This window comes from Oncorhynchus mykiss, chromosome 2 (genome assembly GCF_013265735.2).
Source record: "Oncorhynchus mykiss isolate Arlee chromosome 2, USDA_OmykA_1.1, whole genome shotgun sequence".
Lineage (NCBI taxonomy): Eukaryota > Metazoa > Chordata > Actinopteri > Salmoniformes > Salmonidae > Oncorhynchus > Oncorhynchus mykiss.
The window spans coordinates 77010208-77033961 of record NC_048566.1 but is presented as its reverse complement, the minus strand read 5'-3'; the positions used below and the strand labels follow the sequence as shown (position 1 = coordinate 77033961).

General features: G+C 42.1%; 1 protein-coding gene across 3 annotated transcripts in view; it reads right to left on the bottom strand.

Moving 5' to 3' along the window:
• LOC110502025 (SH3 and multiple ankyrin repeat domains protein 3-like) overlaps nucleotides 1–23754 on the bottom strand; it is a 296396-nt gene that overhangs the window by 125883 nt on the left and 146759 nt on the right. For all 3 annotated transcript variants that reach the window (XM_036955942.1, XM_036955945.1, XM_036955949.1), the window contains one exon: nucleotides 19861–19977. In XM_036955942.1, the coding sequence (XP_036811837.1) occupies nucleotides 19861–19977 (117 nt within the window). The remainder of the gene's footprint in view (nucleotides 1–19860; nucleotides 19978–23754) is intronic.

Below are 23754 nucleotides of genomic sequence, written 5' to 3'. Positions count from 1 at the left end.
TCCTGTTTACAAGCAAAAATTAAAGCAGGAAGCAACAGTGACCCGGTCTATAAAAAAGTGGTCAGATGAAGCAGATGCTAAACTACAGGACTGTTTTGCTATCACAGACTGGAATATGTTCTGGGATTCTTCCGATGGCATTGAGGAGTACACCACATCAGTCACTGGTTATATCAATAAGTGCATTGAGGACGTCGTCCCCACCAATTTTATTAACCAAACACTTGTTGTTGTTTGTGTCCATTGATTTTATGATGACATATGTTTTTACCCCAACACCGCTTTCCATCCATTTATATAGCAGGCCCTCATGCCAAATTGAGTCAAAAGCTTTTTTTGAGATCACCAAATCATGTTTTTGGTTTGGTTTGTTTGTCAATTGTTGTTGTTTGTCAATTAGGTTGTGCATGGTGTATATGTGGTCTGTCATATGGTCATTTGGTAAAAAGCCAATTTCACATTTGCATAAGACATATTTTTCACTGAGGAAATGTAGGAGTCTGCTGTTAATGATAATGCAGAGGATTTTCCAGAGGTTGCTGTTGACGCATATTCCACTGTAGTTATTGGGGACGAATTTGTCTCTACTTTTGTGGATTGGGATGATCAGGCCTTGGTTTCAAATATTGGGGAAGATGCCACATCTGAGGATAATGTTAAAGAGTTTAAGCATAGCCAATTTTATGTTGTCCATATATTTTATCATTTAGTTTAGGAAATAATCAACATCCCAGGGCTTTTTGGGTTGGAGAGTTTGCATTTTGTCCTGTAGTTCATTACATGTAATTGGAGACTCCAGTGGGTTCTGGTAGTCTTTAATAATAGTTGATTCTAAGATTTGTAATTGATTGTGTATATGTGTTTGCTGTTTGCTCGTTGTTAAATGGACAAAAAGATTGGAGATAAATAACTCATGTTCGTGTTGTTGTTTTGTTTAGTGTGTTCTCATTTTCCCAGAAGTGGTTTGATTCTATGGATTCTTCCATTACATTCAGCTGATTTCTGACATGTTGTTCATTCTTTTTCCTTAGCATATTTCTGTCCAGTTTGACCATTTGTCATCATTGTTCATTTTCTTTTTTTGTTGTCTGCTTGACATTTTAGATTTGATAGGGAAGCTGAAAGATCAAATATACTTTAGGCTTTCTACTGCCAGATCTACACCTTCACTATTGCAGTGAAACATTTTGTCCCCTAAAAAGGGTTGAATTTGTTGTTTGACAATAGTTTTTGGTATGTTTGTACACAACGCTCCTTCCAATCTATAGCATTTCTTAATAGTAAACAGTTGCTGTGATCCAATAGGAGTGTCAGTGGGCTGACAATGCTCTGGGAGACTCTGGGTTGAGTTCGGTGATAAAGTAGTCTACAGTACTCTCTCTCTCATGTTGTAAAGCTGCTGTAAAGCGTAGCATGGGGGTGGCCTCTTTTAAAGGCATTTAGATGTCTTTATTTTTACTTTACACTTAAAGGTGAGGAGCAAACTTTAGCTAATGACCCCATTAAGTCTCTGACAGTGAATTAGCTATGGTGGTTAATACACATAGAGGTGGGCTGTGTGTGTGTTGTGTGTTGTGTGTTGTGTGTGTGTGTGTTGTGTGGTGTGTGGTGTGTGTGTGTGTGTGTGTGTGTGTGTGTGTGTGTGTGTGTGTGTGTGTGTTTGTGTTTGTGTTTTGTTCTCCCTTAGGCAGGAGTCTCTAGCAGTAGCAGGATAATCTACTGGGAATGAGAAAGTATCCATTAAAGAGAAGAAGGCTGACAGGGGTGAAACATGAGAGACAGGGGGTGATAAAGCAGGAACAGGGAGAGAGAGATGAGTGGAGAAACAGAGAGAGAGAGATGAGTGGAGAAACAGAGAGAGAGAGGTGAGTGGAGAAACAGAGAAGGGAATTATGGGATGGAGAGAAAGAGAGGCAGTGGTTGTTCAGTGTGTGTATACCTGTCCCAGACCTGCTGTTTTCAACTCTCTAGAGACAGCCGGAGTGGTAGAGATACTCTTAATGATCGGCTATGAAAAGCCAGCTGACATTTACTCCTGAGGTGCTGACTTGCTGCACCCTCGACAACTACTGTGATTATTATTATTTGACCATGGTGGTCATTTGTGAACATTTGAACATCTTGGTCATGTTCTGTTATAATCTCCACCCGGCACAGCCAGAAGAGGACAGGCCACCCCACATAGCCTGGTTCCTCTCTAGGTTTCTTCCTAGGTTTTGGCCTTTATAGGGAGTTTTTCCTAGCCACCGTGCTTCTACACCTGCATTGCTTGCTGTTTGGGGTTTTAGGCTGGGTTTCTATACAGCACTTTGAGATATCAGCTGATGTACGAAGGGCTATATAAATACATTTGATTTGATTTGTATGTGTGTGTGCATGCTCTTTTTATTTGGAATGGGGAAATGAATGGCAGTAGAAAACCTATGCATCAACTGCTGCCTCTCAATTTACAACAACACACACATACATACAGTCTACACACATATACACTCACACACAAACACACACACACACACACACACACAAATGCACAAACGCTCCAGGAGACCAATTATAGAGAGGGACATCTGTCTTCCTGCTTGCAGCCATAGTGATATTACAGGAAACCATTAAGAATCGAGCAGACTTCCTCTCCACGTTTCTTTACCATGATATACACTGAACATCAGCAGGTCAACTCCAGAGGAGTAGAGTTCCCCCAAAGTACCGTCACTAAAAGCAATCTAAAAGCTCTGCATTTTACTAAATGGATGAATCATTCAGGAGACTCCGTTTTAAATACAGAATTCAACAGCTTTATAGAGGGCTCCATTGTCAAAAGAATGTAAGATACAATCACATTTCCAATATGTTCCTGTCTGACAGGTGCCTGATTCCACCTGGGCTCCTGGATAATAATGATGACAGAACCAGTTTGTATTGTGAATTTCGTGGTCTCACATTGAGATTCGTGGTTGGAAGTAAGATTTGCAAACGTGTTTGCAAGCTTGTATCATGATGTGTGAAAAATGTAACAACGGTCGCAAACTTGTAACTTCACATTTGAATACATTCAATAAGATTTGCAAGCATCATTTATTTTATAAGTCCACGCTTGGGTTCTGTCACTGTTGTCACACTACCAAGAGATTCGTAAGATTGTAGAAAGTTTAGTACATTTTTAGAAAGAGATTCGCAAGTAATGAATACTGGTTTGAGCAGCAATAGGGGCAGGACCTTTTTTACTCCTGACCAATCAGCCAAAACCACAGCCGCCTAATTGCTGCAACCATTGTCTGGATTGCTCCATCAATCAAATCTCAGGAAATAGCTTGAAGAGGAGAAGTCATTTTTACAAAGTAATATTATTAACGTTACTCGGCCTAAAGTACTAGAATAAAACAGTCTACTTGAAGGTAATCATCTCTTTATTATGTGTGCATACATGTTTTGTGAAAAGGCATGACAGTAATATGTTTATCATGTGAAATATAAGTGATACATTTCAGAGGAAATCTATTGGCTGCAGCTAAATTAACTTTAGCTAGCTGGCTTCTGAAATGCATTTATTATTTAGCTTTACTATCAACTGGCTAACGTTAGATTTATCAGGCAGCTTTAGATGCTAGGGGAAAACAAATATATTTGCTAGTTAACTATCTGATTGATAAAGTTGATATGAATACCATTATATATTTTAATATTTTATTTTAACCTTTATTTAACTAGGCAAGCCAGTTATTTACAATGACGGCCTACCCCGGCCAAACCCGGACGACGCTGGGCCAATTATGCACCGCCCTATGGGACTCCCAACCACGGCTGGATGTGACACAGCCTGGAATCGAACCAGTGACGCCTCTTGCACTGAGATTATAAACTGGTTGGTTCGAGCCCTGAATGCTGATTGGCTGAAAGCCATGGTATACCATGGGTATCACAAAACAGTTATTTTTACTGTTATAATTACTTTGGTAACCAGTTTATAATAGCAATAAGGCACCTCAGGGGTTTGTGGCCAATATACCAGAGCTAAGGGCTGTGTTCTAGCACTCTGCCTTGTGTCGTGCCTAAGAACATCCTTTATCCGTGGTATATTGTCCATATACCACACCCCCTCTGGCCTTATTGCTTAATTATATAGCTGTCAACATGTAGCTTGTTAGCTAAGTTAAATTGAAACTGCTATGGGAAAAATTCCCAACATCATCAATGTAGCTAACAATGTTCGATTTCTAGAAATATATATATATATATTTGCTAGCTATATTTTAAAGACTTGTTATTGACTTTTGAGAACTTCGTTCCACTGCCAGTTTATTGATTAATTGGTGACAGGATAATGCCCCTCCTGCAAATAGTCTGTATTGTTTTGGTATAATTTGGCTGAGTAGACTTGTGCACATTTACATTAGTGCTTTTAATTTAGCCAAGTTAGAAAATTACTGACTGACTAGGCTTATTGTTATTCATGTTTTTGTTGTTATTGCATTTCAGGTGGAGAGGGAGTAAGATAACTAGAAAGCAGAAATGCTGCCAGACAACCACAGGACCCTAGAGGTATTATAGTCAACGCTCATGAACTTTATTGTATGTGAATTGCCCATTTATATCAATAACAAAATGGTTGGATTGTTTAGCAACATGTGCAGTAAATGCTAACACGGCTTTAGTGATGAAAGGTACATAATGTGTTTATTGTCATCTCACAATCGGGCCTCTGCATGCTGTGGCATGGGCCTGGATGGTGACATCTGCTTCCAGATGACTGAATACTAGGGCCTTTACTGGTACCTTACCTGACACTGCAGCTAGAGTCTCCTTATCAATGTCTCTTAACCATTTAACACGCCAACATGTATCTTATGTTACCACTCATTCATACAAATTGCTACAGACACAAGAGCAGACTTACATTCACTTGTCTATTTGTCCTATTCTTCAGGCTTGTCTGGGATATATATGGTACTTGGTGCACCTGTGTGATGTCTTATATACATGAATCAGAATGTATTCACCCTGAACATGAGACTTGCATTGATTTTAGACCTTTGAGTCATAAGCACCAGGTGTTTTCTTGATGGAGAAAGTCTGCATGTTGTTAGATGTTTAAGTTAGCATAGTAGTTAGTAAAACATTTGAAAAACAGGCTGAAAAATGTATTGTTTTGCAACCACTTTTAAAAAACAAACATGAGTAGTTTATACAAAACTTTATTCCGTTTGGTGATCATCCACCAAATTTGTCCATTGTCCTTGAGAGTTTCATCCTTCCTCAGGGAACTGTCTGCTGATAGGTGGCAACAGGGGGGCAGGTTTTTTTAATGTGCTGCTCTAGAGTTCCATGGCCCAGTAGACTCACCTGGGGATAGGGGGATGGACGCGTTCGTTTTTCTGGAGACTTTTAGTGAGAGGAAATAGCATGAGTTTTGGAGTGAGTACAGAAAATCCAACCAATGGCCCTGGATAATATGCTACATGTCATCACACAGACAGTCAGCCATAGTAAATGAGGTTTACATAGTGCATAAAGTATATTACCACCAGCAGAGCTTACTTATCTGTTCTGGAGAGATCTCCAGGAGTTGGTCAGAAGGCTCTGGAATATTCCCTCTGTAACAAATGTAGAGAGATTAATAGAGGTACTGAATGCAATTGAAAGAGGACTGTATGGGTGCCTTCCAATCAGAAATGGATGCGTAAAAGACACAGCAACTTTCAAAGGGAAGTGTGTGTTGGGGGAGAGGGTTGTGTTGGGCTGTCCTTCAGGAAAGTTGCAGACTATCCTTCAACCAATTAAAAACGGGGAACAGTGTTTTTCCTGACCAAACAGTTGTGCTGGACATATATTTGGTTTGAAGTTATTCTTACTCTGTGGTTCAAGTTGAGTCTTTATGTCTAACTTCCCTCTCACTCCCCCTAAGCCCTCAACCCTGACCTCCCATTGGCCCAGGGCCTCCTGCCAAATCATCTAATGAATCTCTGACAGTGAGTTACTCCAGGAGTAGACAGGTTTATGATGCATAGGGCTTCTCCACTATGAGTGGAGTATTATATACAGTGGGGAGAACAATTATTTGATACACTGCTGATTTTGCAGGTTTTCCTACTGACAAAGCATGTCTGTAATTTTTATCATGGGTACACTTCAACTGTGAGAGACGGAATCTAAAACAAAAATCCAGAAAATCCCATTGTATGATTTTTTTGTAATTAATTTGCATTTTATTGCATGACATAAGTATTTGATACATCAGAAAATCAGAACTTAATATTTGGTACAGAAACCTTTGTTTGCAATTACAGAGATCATACGTTTCCTGTAGTTCTTGACCAGGTTTGCACACACTGCAGCAGGGATTTTGGCCCACTCCTCCATACAGACCTTCTCCAGATCCTTCAGGTTTCGGGGCTGTCGCTGGGCAATACGGACTTTCAGCTCCCTCCAAAGATTTTCTATTGGATTCAGGTCTGGAGACTGGCTAGGCCACTCCAGGACCTTGAGATGCTTCTTATGGAGCCACTCCTTAGTTGCCCTGGCTGTGTGTTTCGGGTCGTTGTCATGCTGGAAGACCCAGCCAAGACCCATCTTCAATGCTCTTACTGAGGGAAGGAGGTTGTTGGCCAAGATCTCACGATACATGTCCCCATCCATCCTCCCCTCAATACGGTGCAGTCGTTCACGGTTGGGATGGTGTTTTTGGGGTTGTACTTATCCTTCGTCTTCCTCCAAACACGGCGAGTGGAGTTTAAACCAAAAAGCCCTATTTTTGTCTCATCACCACATGACCTTCTCCCATTCCTCCTCTGGATCATCCAGATGGTCATTGGCAAACTTCAGACAGGCCTGGACATGCGCTGGCTTGAGCAGGGGGACCTTGCGTGCGCTGCAGGATTTTAATCCATGATGGTGTAGTGTGTTACTAATGGTTTCTTTGAGACTGTGGTCCCAGCTCTCTTCAGGTCATTGACCAGGTCCTGCCGTGTAGTCCTGGGCTGATCCCTCACCTTCCTCATAATCACTGATGCCCCACGAGGTGAGATCTTGCATGGAGCCCCAGACCGAGGTTGATTGACCGTCATCTTGATCTTCCATTTTCTAATAATTGCGCCAACAGTTGTTGCCTTCTCACCAAGCTGCTTGCCTATTGTCCTGTAGCCCATCCCAGCCTAGTGCAGGTCTACAATTGTATCCCTGATGTCCTTACACAGCTCTCTGGTCTTGGCCATTGTGGAGAGGTAACGAGTTCAAACAGGTACAGTTAATACAGGTAATGAGTGGAGAACAGGAGGGCTTCTTAAAGAAAAACTAACAGGTCTGTGAGAGCCGGAATTCTTACTGGTTGGTAGGTGATCAAAAACTTATGTCATGCAATAAAATGCAAATGAATTACTTCAAAATCATACAATGTGATTTTCTGGATTTTTGTTTTAGATTCCGTCTCTCACAGTTGAAGTGTACCTATGATAAAAATTTGACCTCTACATGCTTTGGAATGTAGGAAAACCTGCAAAATCGGCACTGTATCAAATACTAGTTCTCCCCACTGTATATTTAAATAAAAAATGCATTACTTACTGACACTGACATGTACCTGCCTGTAGCAGGCCTCAACGTGGATGTAGGGACATTTCCTGCCCACTCCTGCCTTGGACTATGGTTGTATCTACAGTGCATTCGGAAATTATTCAGACCCCTTGACTTTTTAAACATTTTGTTACATTACAGGCTTATTTTAAAATTGATTAAATGAAACATGTTCCTTAGCAATCTACACACAATACCCCATATTGACAAAGTGAAAACAGGTTGTTAGACATTTTTGCAAATGTATTAAAAATAAAACAAAGAAAAACTTTATATACATAAGTATTCAGAGCCTTTGCTATAAGACTCAAAGTTGAGCTCCGGTGCATCCTGTTTCCATTGATCATCCTTGGGATGTTTCTACAACTTGATTGGAGTCCACCTGTGGTAAATTCAATTGATTGGACATGATTTGGAAAGTCCAACAGTTGACAGTGCGTGTCAGAGCAAAAACCAAGCCATGAGGTTGAAGGAATTGTCCGTAGAGCTCCGAGACAGGATTGTGTCGAGGCACAGATCTGGGGAAGGGTACAAAAAATAGCCGCAGCATTGACTGTCCCCAAGAGTACAGTGGTCTCCATCATTCTTAAATGGAAGAAGTTTGGAACCACCAAGACTCTTCCTATAGCTGGCCGACCGGCCAAACTGAGTAATCGGGGAGAAGGGAGAACCTTTCAGAAGGACAACCATCTATCTATGCAGCACTCTTCAGTAAAGTCACTCTTCAGCCACTCTTCAGTAAAAGGCACATGACAGCCCGCTTGAAGTTTGCCAAAAGGCACCTAAAGAGTCTCAGACCATGGAAACAAGATTCTCTGGTCTGATGAAACCAAGACTCTTTAGCTTGAATGCCAAGGGTCACATGTGGAGAAAACCTGGCACCATCTATACGGTGAAGCATGGCGGTGGCAGCATCATGCTGTGGGGATGTTTTTCAGCAGCAGGGACTAGAAGACTAGTCAGGATCGAAGAAAAGATGAACGGAGCAAAGTACAGAGAGGTCCTTGATGAAAACCTGCTTCAAAGCACTCAGGACCTCAGACTGGAGTGAAGGTTCACCTTCCAACAGGACAACAACCCTAAGTACACAGCCAAGACAATGCAGGAGTGGCTTCGGGACAAGTCTCTGAATGTCCTTGAGTGGCCCAGCCAGAGCCTGGACTTGAACCCGATCTATCATCTCTGGAGAGAACTGAAAATAGCTGTGCAGCAAAGCTGACAGAGCTTGAGAGCATCTGCCGAGAAGAATGGGAGAAACCCCAGAAGACTCGAGGCTGTAATCACTGCCAAAGGTGCTTCAACAAAGTACTGAGTAAAGGTTTTGAATACTTATGTAAATGTAATATTTCAGTTAGTTTTTTAAAATAAATTAACAAAAAATTCCAAAAATCTGTTTTGCTTTGTCTTTATGGGGTATTGTGTGTAGATTGATGGGGGAAAAAGCAATTTCATAAATTTTAGAATAAGTAACAAAATGTGGAAAAAGTCAGGGGTCTGATTACCTTCCGAAGGCCCGTATCTCTGTCAGGCTCCTGGAAATCAGATGACAAACCAGCATAGATTAACAAAATGACATGGTACCTGTATTAAGTAAGTTGAATAGATAGAGAATAACATGTGTGGATCTAGTTATATCAATTGTTGTGAATAAACTCCAATAACAACTTTACATTTAGCTAGCTAGCAAATGGCATTTATCTCAACTTTATCAATCAGATGGTCAACTAGCAAATAATATATTTGTTTCCCTTTGCATCTAAAGCTGTCTGATGAAGCTAGCCAGTTGATAGTAAAGCTAGTTAAGTACAGTAGCTAACATTAGCTGCTGTCAATTTAGTCTGAAATGTACCATTATATTTTACATGTTAAACTACTGTCATGCCTTTAATCCCAAAAATGGATGTACACATATAAAATAGATGATTACCTTCAAGTAGTTTTATTCTAGTACTTTGCACGGAGAAGTAATGTCGAGGTGATTGGTACGGGCCGCCTCCCTGACGGACCTACTATCTTCATTCATGCGAGGGTAGTCTTTGCTTGTGGATCTTCTGACACATTTCAGTTGAATGCATTCAGTTGTACAACTGACTAGAATCCCCCTTTCCCTTCCCTTTCTCTTGACCTCACAGGTTGGGTCAACTCCCACTTCACGTTTTAGGCCTGGATTATCCCGCTGAATGAGCCTCTTTCCCGGTGAGGCGGCTTCCCTGTTTTTTCCTACCCTGAGCTGAGCTAACAGTGGAGCCCTAAGCTCCACTTTATCAACCGGGTCACCCCTCTTGGTCTATCCCTCCTTGCCACAGAGGTTAGCTCACTCCTTCCTTGTCACGCCCTGACCATAGAGAGCCTTTTTATTCTCTATTTTGGTTAGGTTGGGGTGTGACTAGGGGGGGTGTTCCTATCTAGGTTGTTTAGTTCTATGTTGGCCTGGTATGGTTCCCAATCAGAGGCAGCTGTTTATCATTGTCTCTGATTGGGGATCATATTTAGGCAGCCATTTCCCCACTGTGTTTTGTGGGATCTTGTTTTTGTGTTATTACCTTTGAGCACTTCATTTACATCTCATTTCTCATCTTTCTTTATTTTGTCTTGTTCAAAGTTCCACTTCAATAAATATGTGGAACCCAGATCCCGCTGTGCTTTGGTCCGAGTATGCTTCCAACGACGAGCGTGACATTCCTACTGATTACACTTCAGGGGTAGTTTGTGACATGATATACTACACGTCAGTGGGGGCTATTTTTATGTACAACACCAACAAGCAATCCATTATTTATTCATAGTCCGCTCTGTCCTATTTTATTACGTGGTGTGGCTCCTACTGTGTGATTTCTTGCCGTTCACGCAAGACACGTTCCAAGACGGGGTTACACTATTTATTATAAGTGCGCCAAAATCTCAAACTCCTGGTCCTCCCTATCTAATTGACCGGACACACTCGCTAAGTCCTGGGTATAGGGTTTCAGTTAAAATGAATTAAGATGAACTCTTAACTGAAAGCAGGGGTTCAGCACTTCATCTGGGTAGAAGAGAAACTATAGACACCCAGTGCTCCTTTAGTGTCCTTTTTACATAGTAACCCTCAAGCTCCCCTTTGTTTTCCTACTCGAGCCCACAATACGGTCTGGCCACGGGCCTCCAAAAGGACCACCCACTGGGGAGCCAGGCCAATCCAATCAAAATGAGTTTTCTCCACAAAAGGGATTTCATACAGACAGAAATGGTCCTCAGTTTCATCAGCTCTACGGGTGGCTGGTCTCCGATAATCCCGCAGGGGAAGAAGCCAGATGTGGAGGTCCTGGGCTGGCGTGGTTACACGAGGTCTGCGGTTGTAAGGCCGAGTTGGACGTAACACCAAAGTCTCTAAAATCTACTGCTAACAGTAAATAAATTAACACTGCATTCAGCATGCCAATTAATGGACTGCATTCAGCATGCCAATTAATGGACTGCAATCAGCATGCCAATTGCACGCTCCCTCAAAACTTGAGACATCTGTGGCATTGTGTTGTGTGATAAAACTGCACATTTTAAAGTGGCCTTTTATTTTCCCCCAGCACAAGGTGCACCTATGTAACAACCATGCTGTTTATTCAGCTTCTTGATATGCCACACCTGTCAGGTTGCTGGATTATCTTGTAAAATTAGAAATGCTCACTAACAGGGATGTAAACAAATTTGTGCACACAATTTGAGGGAAATACGCTTTCTGTGTGTGTGGACAATTTCTGGGATATTTTATTTTAGCTCATGAAACATGGGAACAACACTTTATATTTTTGTTTAGTATAGTTAATGAAAACCAGTAACACTTCTCTTTTGGTTTCACAACTGATGGATTTTATAGATTTGTTATATAGCAATTATAATGCAGCAGCATTATAAACAAACATACAATCAATAATACAGTAGAAAAATATATATATAGCATGTGCAAATGAAGTAGGATAAGAGAGGTAAGGCAATAAATAGGCACGGTGGCAAAGTAATTACAATATAGCAATTAAACACTGGAATGGTAGGATGTGCAGAAGATGAATATGCAAGTTGAGATACTGTGGTGCAAAGGAGCAAGATAAATAAATATCGTATGGGGATGAGGTAGATTGGATGGGCTATTTATAGATGAGGTGCAGTGATCTGTGAGCTGCTCTGACAGCTGGTGCTTAAAGCTAGTGAGGGAGGTAAGAGTCTCCAGCTTCAGAATTGTTTTCAGTTCGTTCCAGTCATTGGCAGCAGAGGACTGGAAGGAGAGGCGGCCAAATGAAGAATTGGCTTTGGGGGTGACCAGTGAGATATACCTGCTGGAGCGCGTGCTACGGGTGGGTGCTGCTATGGTGACCAGTGAGCTGAGATAAGGTGGGGCTTTACCTAGCAGAGACTTGTAGATAACCTGGAGCCAGTGGGTTTGGCGACGAGTATGAAGCGAGGGCCAGCCAACGAGATCATACAGGTCGCAGTGGTGGGTAGTATATGGGGCTTTGGTGACAAAACAGATGGCACTGTGATAGACTGCATCCAGTTGGCTGAGTAGAGTGTTGGAGGCTATTTTGTAAATGATATTGCCAAAGTCAAGGATCGATAGGATGGTCAGTTTTACGAGGGTATGTTTGGCAGCATTAGTGAAGGATGCTTTGTTGCGAAATAGGAAGCCGATTCTAGATTTCATTTTGGATTGGAGATGTTTAATGTGAGTCTGGAAGGAGAGTTTACAGTCTAACCAGACACCTAGGTATTTGTAGTTGTCCACATATTCTAAGTCAGAACCGTTCAGAGTAGTGATGATGCTGGACGGGTGGGCAGGTACGGACAGCGATCGGTTGAAGAGCATGCATTTAGTTTTATTTGCATTTAAGAGCAGTTGGAGGCCAGGGAAGGAGAGTTGTATGGCATTGAAGCTCATCTGGAGGTTAGTTAACACAGTGTCCAACGAAGGGCCGGAAGTATACAGAATGGTGTCGTCTGCATAGAGGTGGATCAGAGAATCACCAGCAGCAAGAGCGACATCATTGATGTATACAGAGAAGAGAGTCGGCCCGAGAATTGAACCCTGTGGCACCCCCATAGAGAGGTCCGGAAAACAGGCCCTCCGATTTGACATACTGAACTCTATCGGACAAGAAGTTGGTGAACCAAGCGAGGCAATCATTTGAGAAACCAAGGCTGTTGAGTCTGCCAATAAAAATGTTGTGATTGACAGAGTCGAAAGCTTTAGCCAGGTTGATGAGGCACAGTCATTTCTCTTATCGATCAATCAGCTCCTGATCTGTCTTTCCCCAAATCTCCTTTCCTGATATTTTACATTGGTATTTATGTAGTTTTGCCCAAGCCCATAACTCCCTTGACTACAGCCACACAACACACCCTCACACATACACGTGACATCTAAGCAAAGTTACACAAAATACATTGTCTCCTTTACATATGATGTCTACACAGTGTTCGGTAACACATTGTTTCCTTCATATGTGACGACATTCCGTGGTGTCATCTGCTCCATGGCCCACGTGCCATCAAGCAACTCCACCAGCTCCATCCCAGGGCTTGAGTTTGAAGGGGGTTTCACCATATAAGATGGCCCCACAGCAGAGGAACATATGTATACAGTTTACCTGTACCTGTCACTTCCCCCCTGCCCTTGAGTGTGTTTTACTGCTCTCTAGCTGCTTGCGGTTGAGGACTCTCCATGTTCTTCTTCCGCTTCTTGATCTTTCTTGTTTCAGTGTTACCAGAGTTCTGTCTGGGGACTGGAGGAGTCATCAGGTTAAATTGTATAGGCTCATTCACAACAGTAAGTAACATCGTCACTTTGTAGAAATGACTTCTCTTTGTTTTCAAGCTACTTCCTAAAATTTGATTGATGGACCCTCCATCCACGGTTGCAGCAGTATGCTGCCCCTAGAGTTGCTCAAACCAATTGTTTACTTGCAAATCTCTTTCTACAAATGTATAAAACGTTATTATGAATCTCTTGGTAATGTGACAACAGAACTCCAAGCGTGCACCGATAAAAAAATCTGCAAGTGATTCACAGCAGTTACCAGTTTGCGACCGTTGTTACATTTTTCACACATCATGATGAAAAGCTTGCAAAAAGAAATTACATATTTGTGAATCTACTTCCAACAACAAATCTCAATTAGTGACCACGAAATTCAAAATACAAACTCATAGGTTTCTGTCATCATTATTATCCCATAGGCTCCACTTTATTAATTGGCATGATTCAGAGGTTAACATCTGTGTTCTTGTTATCCAATTCTAAGTTTGTTGTGTCTCTGCTCCATCACTCCCCTAAACACTGAGGGGGTCCTCCCCACTGGCCTCCCACCCCCCTGAGCTTCCCACCCCACTGTTCCCTCGACCCCCACTCTCTACTGGTGTCATTAACCAGTCTATTCTGTTCATTAACCAGTCTACTCTGTTCATTAACCAGGCTTCTCTGCTCATTAATCAGTCTACTCTGTTCATTAACCAGGCTTCTCTGCTCATTAACCAGGCTTCTCTGCTCATTAACCAGTCTTCTCTGCTCATTAACCAGTCTATTCTGTTCATTAATCAGTCTAATCTTTTCATTAACCAGTCTTCTCTGCTCATTAACCAGTCTACTCTGTTAATTAACCAGTCTTCTCTGCTCATTAACCAGTCTTCTCTGCTCATTAACCAGTCTATTCTGTTCATTAATCAGTCTAATCTGTTCATTAACCAGTCTTCTCTGCTCATTAACCAGTCTACTCTGTTCATTAACCAGGCTTCTCTGCTCATTAACCAGTCTATTCTGTTCATTAATCAGTCTAATCTGTTAATTAACCAGTCTAATATGCCCATTAACCAGTCTAATCTGCTCATTATCCAGTCTAATCTGTTCATTAACCAGTCTACTCTGTTCATTAACCAGTCTCTTCTGTTCATTAATCAGTCTATTCTGTTCATTAATCAGTCTACTCTGTTCATTAACCAGGCTTCTCTGCTCATTAATCAGTCTACTCTGTTCATTAACCAGGCTTCTCTGCTCATTAACCAGTCTATTCTGTTCATTAATCAGTCTACTCTGTTCATTAACCAGGCTTCTCTGTTCATTAATCAGTCTAATCTGTTCATTAACCAGTCTTCTCTGCTCATTAACCAGTCTACTCTGTTCATTAACCAGGCTTCTCTGCTCATTAACCAGTCTAATCTGTTCATTAACCAGTCTTCTCTGCTCATTAACCAGTCTTCTCTGCTCATTAACCAGTCTTCTCTGCTCATTAACCAGTCTACTTCTCACTGACTGTCTCTTAATTGATACATCAATCTGGAAGCAGTCTGTCATATACTTCTCTTTTATCCAAATGTTTTCTTCCCTGTCTCCTTTGATTGGTTCTCTCCTTTCTTTTACTCTCTATCCCACTAACTGTCTTTCTCACTCCATATCCTTTCCCTCTTCATCTCTCTCATATGGATCTCTGTCACTGAATGTGTGTCTCTCTGTTGATTCATGGATCATCATGCAGACGCCCCCCATGTTCAGTCCCTTAAGCCCCACTCAGAAGCTCTGTCGCTGTGATCGATCTGCCCAGCGGTGGCCTCCTGGATCTCTAAACACTGGAGGGATGAAACCTGTCTGACAATAGGACACCGCAGAGACAGTGTCTATGATGGGGAGGAGCAAAACATTTTCCCCAAAATTGTTCATTTGACCATGAATATTCATTAGCATGACTCAAATCTGTGTTCTTTAAGGCTACCATTTGCATCATGCCACTTTATGGCATTTTATGTCTTAAAAGCACCAGTCAATAATCTAACTCCCCTAAAACCAAAACAAAAGTTATCCCTCTTTTTTTCTCTCTCCCTTTTTCCCTTCGTTGCTCCTCCACCCCTCCCTCCCTCTTCAGGCAGTAGTAGAACATAGTCACGTGGATGTGTTACAAACAGTACTCTAGATTAAGTATTGATATTCTCATCCTCTAACCCCCCTCAGACATAATTTTGTGTGCATGTACACTCAGTGTTCTAGAGCCTTTGAAACAGGTCAGCGTGCATGTGTGTGTCACATGTACATGTATGTGCATTTCACAGACAGAAATCTTAGCAACACATTTTTAGACAAAGTCATATTCAGTAGATGTGGCCCATGTGGGAAACAACCCCACAACTCAGTAGGACTCGGCTCTCAGCACCTGAGCCATGGCTTTTCAATGAGTCACTTAAGCCTCAGTTCCCAATCCCAGCACTCAATGTCTCATTCTCTCACTTGATCTTATCAATCGTATCTCTCACGTGCTCGCTACCAGGGTTGGGTAGGTTACTTTCTAAATGTAATCTGTTACAGTTACTAATTACCAGTCCAAAATTGCAACCAGTAACATACCTGTTGGATGACCCCCAAACTCATTAACCTAATGTGATTACTTTCAGTTACTTTTGGATTACTTTCCCCTTAAGAAGACAAAAATTAATATTACCAAATGAACGACATCTATTGCAGGATAAATCAATGTTAGAGTTTACATAGCTGTCGATAAATGCATGTTGCATTTTACTTTATGGGTTATGTAGGTTTCTAACCTATTGCTTTCTACTTCAATACAGATAATAAAACAATTAGGCTATATTTTTACAATAAAAACAGAAGTCTGTCAGATTTCCAGTCATTAAAATTGATACAATACCACTAGGATTTTCAAGAATAGGACTTGGAAATATAGATTAGACTAATTGTTTTACCTAAACATAACCCAAAGACTAAGGACTTATTAGCTTACTTTGTGGTTTATATTTTTGTTGTCATGGAGAACTGATTGAGCTCATTGCTTACTTGTGGTCAGACTCGCTCAGGGGTGAACAAACTCAAACGTGCACCTTTTCTCAATGCAGATTTGCATGTCATTGAGAAAACAGAAAGGTGTCAAAGTATTTTTTCCGCAAACAACCTTTTTGGATAAGAAGAATGGCGCCGGAGGGGATGGCCGCCGTTTTACGGGCTCCTAACCAATTGTGCTATTTTGTGTGTTTTTTCGCATTGTTTGTAACTTATTTTGTACATACTGTTTATGCTAAGATCTCTTATGACCGAAAATAGCTTCTGGATATCAGAACAGCGAAGATGAAGATTTTTTCTTTAATGAGTCAGACGCGATGGATATAATTTTGCTCCAGGACAAGGCCCAAATCCCCATAATTCGCATGACGAAAATAAGAAAATACAGGGGGCGGAGGTCAGGGTGCCTTGTGAAAATTTGTCAGCGAGTGGGTAACTCGCCTCTGTCATCCATTCTATTAGTCATTGTGCAATCACTGGAGAATAAAATGGATGAGCTCTGTTTGAGACCATCCTACCAACGAGACATTAAAAACTGTAATATCTTATGTTTCGTCATGGCTGAGTCGTGGCTGAACGACAACACAAATAATTTACAGGGCTGGGTTTTCCGTGCATCGGTAGGACAGAACAGCTACATCCGGTAAGATTGGGGGTGGGGTTGTGTGTCCATTTGTAAACAACAGCTGGTGTTTAATATTATGGTAGTCTCGAGGTATTGCTCGCCTGAGGTGGAATACCTCATGATAAGCTGTAGACCACTCTATCTACCAAGAGAGTTTTCATCTATAATTTTCATAGCCGTCTATTTACCACCACAAACCGATGCTGGTACTAAGACCACAGTTAATAAGCTGTATGAGGCCATGGCAAACAAGAAAATGCTCATGCAGAAGTGGTGCTCCTAGACTTTAATGCAGGCAAACTTAAATCAGTTTTACCTCATTTCTAACAGCATGGCACATGTGCAGCCAGAGGAAGAAAAACTCTAGACCACCTTTACTCCACACACAGAGATGTGTACAAAGTTCTCCCTCACCCTCCAGTTGGCAAATCTGACCATAATTCTATCCTCCTGATTCCTGCTTAACAGATGACGCGGATGCTATGCTACAGGACTGTTTGCTAGCACAGACTGGAATATGTTCTGGGATTCATCCAATGGCATTGAAGAATATACCACCTCAGTCACCGGCTTCATCAATAAGTGCATCGATGACGTCATCCACACAGTGACCGTATGTACATACCCCAAAAAGAAGCCATGGATTACAGGCAACATCCGCACCGAGCTAAAGGCTAGAGCTGCCACTTTCATGGAGCGGGACACTAATCCGGACGCTTATAAGATAGTCTTTGCTATGCCCTCAGATGAACCATCAAACAGGCAAAGCGTCAATACAGGATTAAGAATGAATCATACTACACCAGCTCTGACGCTCGTCAGATGTGGCAGGGCTTGCAAACTATTACAGACCACAAAGGGAAACTCAGACGCGAGCCTACCAGATAGGCTAAATACCTTTTATGCTTGCATTGGGGAAGCAACACTGAAGCATGCATGAGAGCAACAGCTGTTCCGGTGTGATCATGCTCTATGTAGCCAGTGTGAGCAAGACCTTAAAACAGGTCAACATTCCCAAGGCCGAGGGGCCAGACGGAGCATGCGTGAACCAATTGGGAATTGTCTTCACTGACATTTTCAACTTCTCCTTGACCGAGTCTGTAATGTAACTACATGTTTCAAACACACCATCATAGTCCCTGTGCCCAAGAAAGCAAAAGCAACCTACCTAAATGACTACCGCCCCATAGCACTCACGTCGTGAAGTGCTTTGAAAGGCTGGTTATGGCTCACATCAATAACATCATTCCAGAAACACTAGACCCACTCCAGTTTGCATACCACACCAACAGATCCACAGATGACACAATCTCAATCGCACTCCACACTGCCCTTTCCCACCTGGACAAAAGGAACACCTATGCGAGGATAATGTTCATTGACTACAGCTCAGCGTTCAATACCATAGTGCCAACAAAGTTCATCACTAAGCTAAGGACCCTAGGATAAAACACCTCCCTCTGCAACTGGATCCTGGACTTCCTGACGTGCCGCCCCAAGGTGGTAAGGGTAGGCAACAACACATCTGCCAAGCTGATCCTCAGCACCCTGGCCCCTAAGGTGTGTGTGCTTAGTCCCCTCCTGTACTCCCTGTTCACCCACGACAGCGTGGCCAAGCACAACTCCAACACCATCATTAAGTTTGCTGACTACACAACGGTGATCGGCCTGATCACCAACAGTGATGAGACAACCTATAGGGAGGAGGTCAGAGACTTGGCAGTGTGCTGCCAGGACAACAACATCTCCGTCTACCTTGCCAGAATAGAGGAGGGGCGCGGCTCTGTTGCAACCTGCAGTGTGTGTGACGTTATCTTATGTTTTTAATTTGTACACTTAGTTAACAAACATTCTGCCAACCATGGATTTACAGTGGTGGGGTGTTGGACTGATCTTGTTGATCGTGTACATACCCGCTACGAACGGACTAAATAATGAAAACACTGCTGGCAGCGGAATCCAATTACTACAATGCAACTCAAATACGAACGCGATGGATATCCCAATGGCCCATCTAATACCTGATTGTCTGCGAGTGGATCACAAACCCAAATGCAAACGTGGAAAACGCGGGGGAATCAGACAAAGACTTTAAAAAATGAAGAACAAACTCCCCTTACCCACCACCTTGCTGATTAATGCCCAGTCACTGAGGGGGAAAACGGATGAGTTGTCAGTGAATCTGCGCTTCCAACACGAATATCGGGAGGCCTGTTTGCTGGCATTTACTGAGACTTGGCTGGATGACAGAGTCCAGAACAGAAAAGTGGAGCTGGCCGGCTTCACTCTGGTCAGAGTGGACCGTGATCTGACCGTCACATTGACTCGGTACCGGTACCCCCTGTATATAGCCTCATTATTGTTATTTTATTTGTTATTTTTTTAATTACATTTTTTAATAGTTTATTTAGTAAATATTTTCTCTATTTATAATTCTATCACTCTATTTTCTTAAAACTGCATTGTTGGTTGAGGGGTTGTAAGTAATATATTTACACGGTTGTACTCGGCACATGTGACAAATACAATTGGATTTGATTTTAATTTATTAGTTATCCTACAAGTAATCATCTAGTTTTTCAAAAGTTTCAGCAATGTCACAAATACAATTCTGGTAACCGAAAGGACTACAGGTAGTTTTTTTTGTCAGTTACATTCAGTTTGCCAGTCTGTCCACTCAAAAGTCTTCAAGCAGCAAGACACTGCCTGAGTGGACATATTGACAGAGTAAGTGATAGCAACGTTTCAAATCGCAGCTTTAACACACAGATGCATTCACACTCACACATATTTATCAAACTCCTCTATACCACTACTTACCCACACACACAACCCTCCCCGCCAATATGGACCAGTGTGTTACCTGGTTGTAGAGGGCACAGACGTGAAGGGCGGTGTTTCCAGAGGCGTTCTGAGCAGTCATGTCGGCTCCGTAAAACAGCAGGTGCTCCAAGTGCTGAACATGACCATGACGGCATGCCTGTATGTGGAGACACATGGATGCCAGTTTGGATTATTGAGGTATTTTGGGTGATTGAGATATCATACACTGTGTGATATTTGAGAAAGACAGTTTCGTTTCTCTGTTTTCTTCTTTTTGGCTCTCCCCCACATGCACTATAATTGTTGTTCCTTCTCTGTTTTGTCTTGTCTCTATCTCTCTCTCTCACACACACACACACACACACACACACACACACACACACACACACACACACACACACACACACACACACACACACACACAATGAATACTAATACCATGGGGGGAGAGGGAAGGTAACTGATTGGAGTATAGTAATGGAGGGCTCTGGAAAGTTGGCCTGTAGGTCCAGTCTTAGTGCTGGCTTTCTCTCCACCCCATTCAAACTGGGTGAGAGTTCCCCTCTCAAAATACACACTCTTTCTCGCACACTCCTTTGGCATCTCTCTTTATTTTACCAGCAGCCGTCAGTTCAGTCCAGAGTATCCCAAACTAGCGACTTCATGTGGGGTCACCAGATTTAAATTTGGGGTCACGAGAGAAACTCGGAAAAGCAGTCTCTGTTTTCTTCCTACACATCTTTTGAACGGTTTAAACTACAAATATTATAACCCACTGAAAGAAAAGACTCTCAGGCAGACTATATGTTTTCTGAAATTTTCTGCAGTGGTGTAAAGTACTTAAGTAAAAATACTAACTAAGTAGTTTTTTTTAGGTATCTGTACTTTACTATTTATATTTTTGACTGCTTTTACTTTTAATTGACTACTTTTACTTTTACTTCTTTAGGAATGTATCCTAAAGAAAATAATGTACTTTTAACTCCATACATTTTCAATGCTTAGCAGGACAGGAAAGTGGTCCAATTCACTCACTTATCAAGAGAACATCCCTGGTCATCCCTACTGCCTCTGATCTGGAGGACTCACAAAACAGAGAACATCCCTGGTCATCCCTACTGCCTCTGATCTGGAGGACTCACAAAACAGAGAACATCCCTGGTCATCCCTACTGCCTCTGATCTGGAGGACTCACAAAACAGAGAACATCCCTGGTCATCCCTACTGCCTCTGATCTGGAGGACTCACTAAACAGAGAACATCCCTGGTCATCCCTACTGCCTCTGATCTGGAGGACTCACTAAACAGAGAACATCCCTGGTCATCCCTACTGCCTCTGATCTGGAGGACTCACTAAACAGAGAACATCCCTGGTCATCCCTACTGCCTCTGATCTGGAGGACTCACAAAACAGAGAACATCCCTGGTCATCCCTACTGCCTCTGATCTGGAGGACTCACTAAACAGAGAACATCCCTGGTCATCCCTACTGCCTCTGATCTGGAGGACTCACTAAACAGAGAACATCCCTGGTCATCCCTACTGCCTCTGATCTGGAGGACTCACTAAACAGAGAACATCCCTGGTCATCCCTACTGCCTCTGATCTGGAGGACTCACTAAACAGAGAACATCCCTGGTCATCCCTACTGCCTCTGATCTGGAGGACTCACTAAACAGAGAACATCCCTGGTCATCCCTACTGCCTCTGATCTGGAGGACTCACTAAGCACAAATGCTTAGTTTGTAAATTATGTCTGAGTGTTGGAGTGTCCCCCTGGCTATCTGTAAATTTAAAAAACAAAAACATTGTGCCTTTTGGTTTGCTTAATATAAGGAATTTGAAATTATTTATTCCTTTACTTTTGATACTTAAGTATATTTTTGCAATTTGACTTACTTTTGATACTTAAGTATATTTGAAAACAAATATTTTTAGACTTAACTTTACTTGAGCCATTTTCTACAAAGGTATCTTTACTTTTACTCAAGTTTGACAATTGGTTACTTTTTCCACCACTGGTTTCCTGTTACACTCTATAATGCATAGAATAGAGAGGACAAGACCGGGCTCTAAATCAGACTGGGGAAAAAAGAACATCATCAATGACGTTGTTCTTTTCTACACAGAAGATCATGTAAAATGTATTGATGATGTTTTGAACTTCCCAATACCTTTCTGATCCATTTCAGTCATTTCAGACCATTCTTCCTTCAGATTGAGATAGCCTACTGTGAAAGTACATTCAGACTGATTTGTTATAGACTGTCATAGCCCCAATTTAAAAAGTAAACATTGGCCGTTGATTACATCACCTTTTTTTTTTTTACATGGAGGGGTCATGACAATGCTTGGATATCAAAATGGGGTCGCACGCCAAAAAAGTTTGGGAACACCTGGTTTAGCCTGATTATACTCTAGGTCTCGTAGCCTCCAGGCTAACCCTGCATTGAGTTCTGTGGTGGCTGTGCTCTGAAGATGGTGGCAGGGAAGAACAGGGCAAGCAGGTGGGGGGATTACCCTGGATGTCCCCAGACATGCTGGTGTGGAGAGTAGAGTAGAAGAGAGAGTGGTGGGAACAGTAGAGGACTGTGGACAGAGCACTGTGGACACAGTACTGTTGACTGAGTTCTAGTGCTCCAGTCCTTTATGGTTTACATAATGACAGGGTCTGCAGAGTTTTATCAAGCCCTGTAGTGGTACTCCTGTTCCCTCCATTTAAAACCTTATGAAGTCTGCAGTGCTTTGGTGCCCCATCCAATTAGGAAATTAATACTGTACTTGTTCCGCTTTGCTCTTCCGCTACATTTTCTTCCTAATCAACGGAAGGTTTCCTCAAAATGTCAGTCTGGATCTACAGTAGAGTCTATGTCTGGGAAGAGCAGTCTCTCTGTGTGTGTGTGTGTGTGTGTGTGTGTGTGTCCGTGTGTCCGTGTGTCCGTGTGTGTGTTTGCGTCTGTATCCGTGTGTGTGTGTGTTAGTGATGAGCAGGTTGACTCATAACCTGCAATCCCTGCGGTTATATCCATTGGGTTGGTTGGGTTTAGGGACATGAAATATTGTGTGGTTTACTTTTATCTGCCATTAGTGCGTAAGTCTAAACGTTAGGGCCTAACTCAGAGTTTCCCAATCTAGAGTTCGCAAACCCATGTGGTTTGAAAATGGCATCGCGAGATGGGGTGGTTCATAGAACCGGTAGCTGCTAGATGCGGTTGTAATTAACAAAGCTTCTTATGTTTCTTCCTACAAATGTTTCTCTATCTTTTGAATGATTTAAGTGACAAAATATTATGACCCCATCACTGAAAGATAAGATGCTCAGGAACACGTACTTACATACTGTTTGTGGACAAGACCAGGCACTAAATCAGACTGGTGGGAAAATAACATAATCAATGATGACTAGCAGGTTAGGGTCGGGTGCAGGACTCAGATTTTCACTGTATCACATATAGTTAGGCATTTGTGGATGGGTGTGGTGGAAATTCTAATCAAGTGAGAACGACTTTGTTATTTCTTCAAACAATCAATCTTTATTATTGATTACAATTGCAATAATGGAGCTGGTAAATCGTTGAGAGCCCAACGAGCAGATTTGGGGTATAGCAACGTACATCCTCCTGAATGTTCATGACAAACAACAAATGTCTGGAATGGGTCAAAAGGTTAGGATTTGTATGTGAGAAAGGAGTATCCCCAAGCCAGATAGCATTTGCTGTGAAGACTGTTCCAATTGCATATAAATCATGGTTTAGCCCCTAAGTCAAGGTTCCTCCCATCAACCGTCCACAACAAAGACATCTCCTCCCTGGTACCTCATAATACACAAACACCAACTCAAGATGTAGGTTCTATCACCAAGCCATCATAAATCAATTGCCAGCGCCAAGCCCCCAGCGCCAAGTCCCACACACAGATGAGACAGTACTGAGGA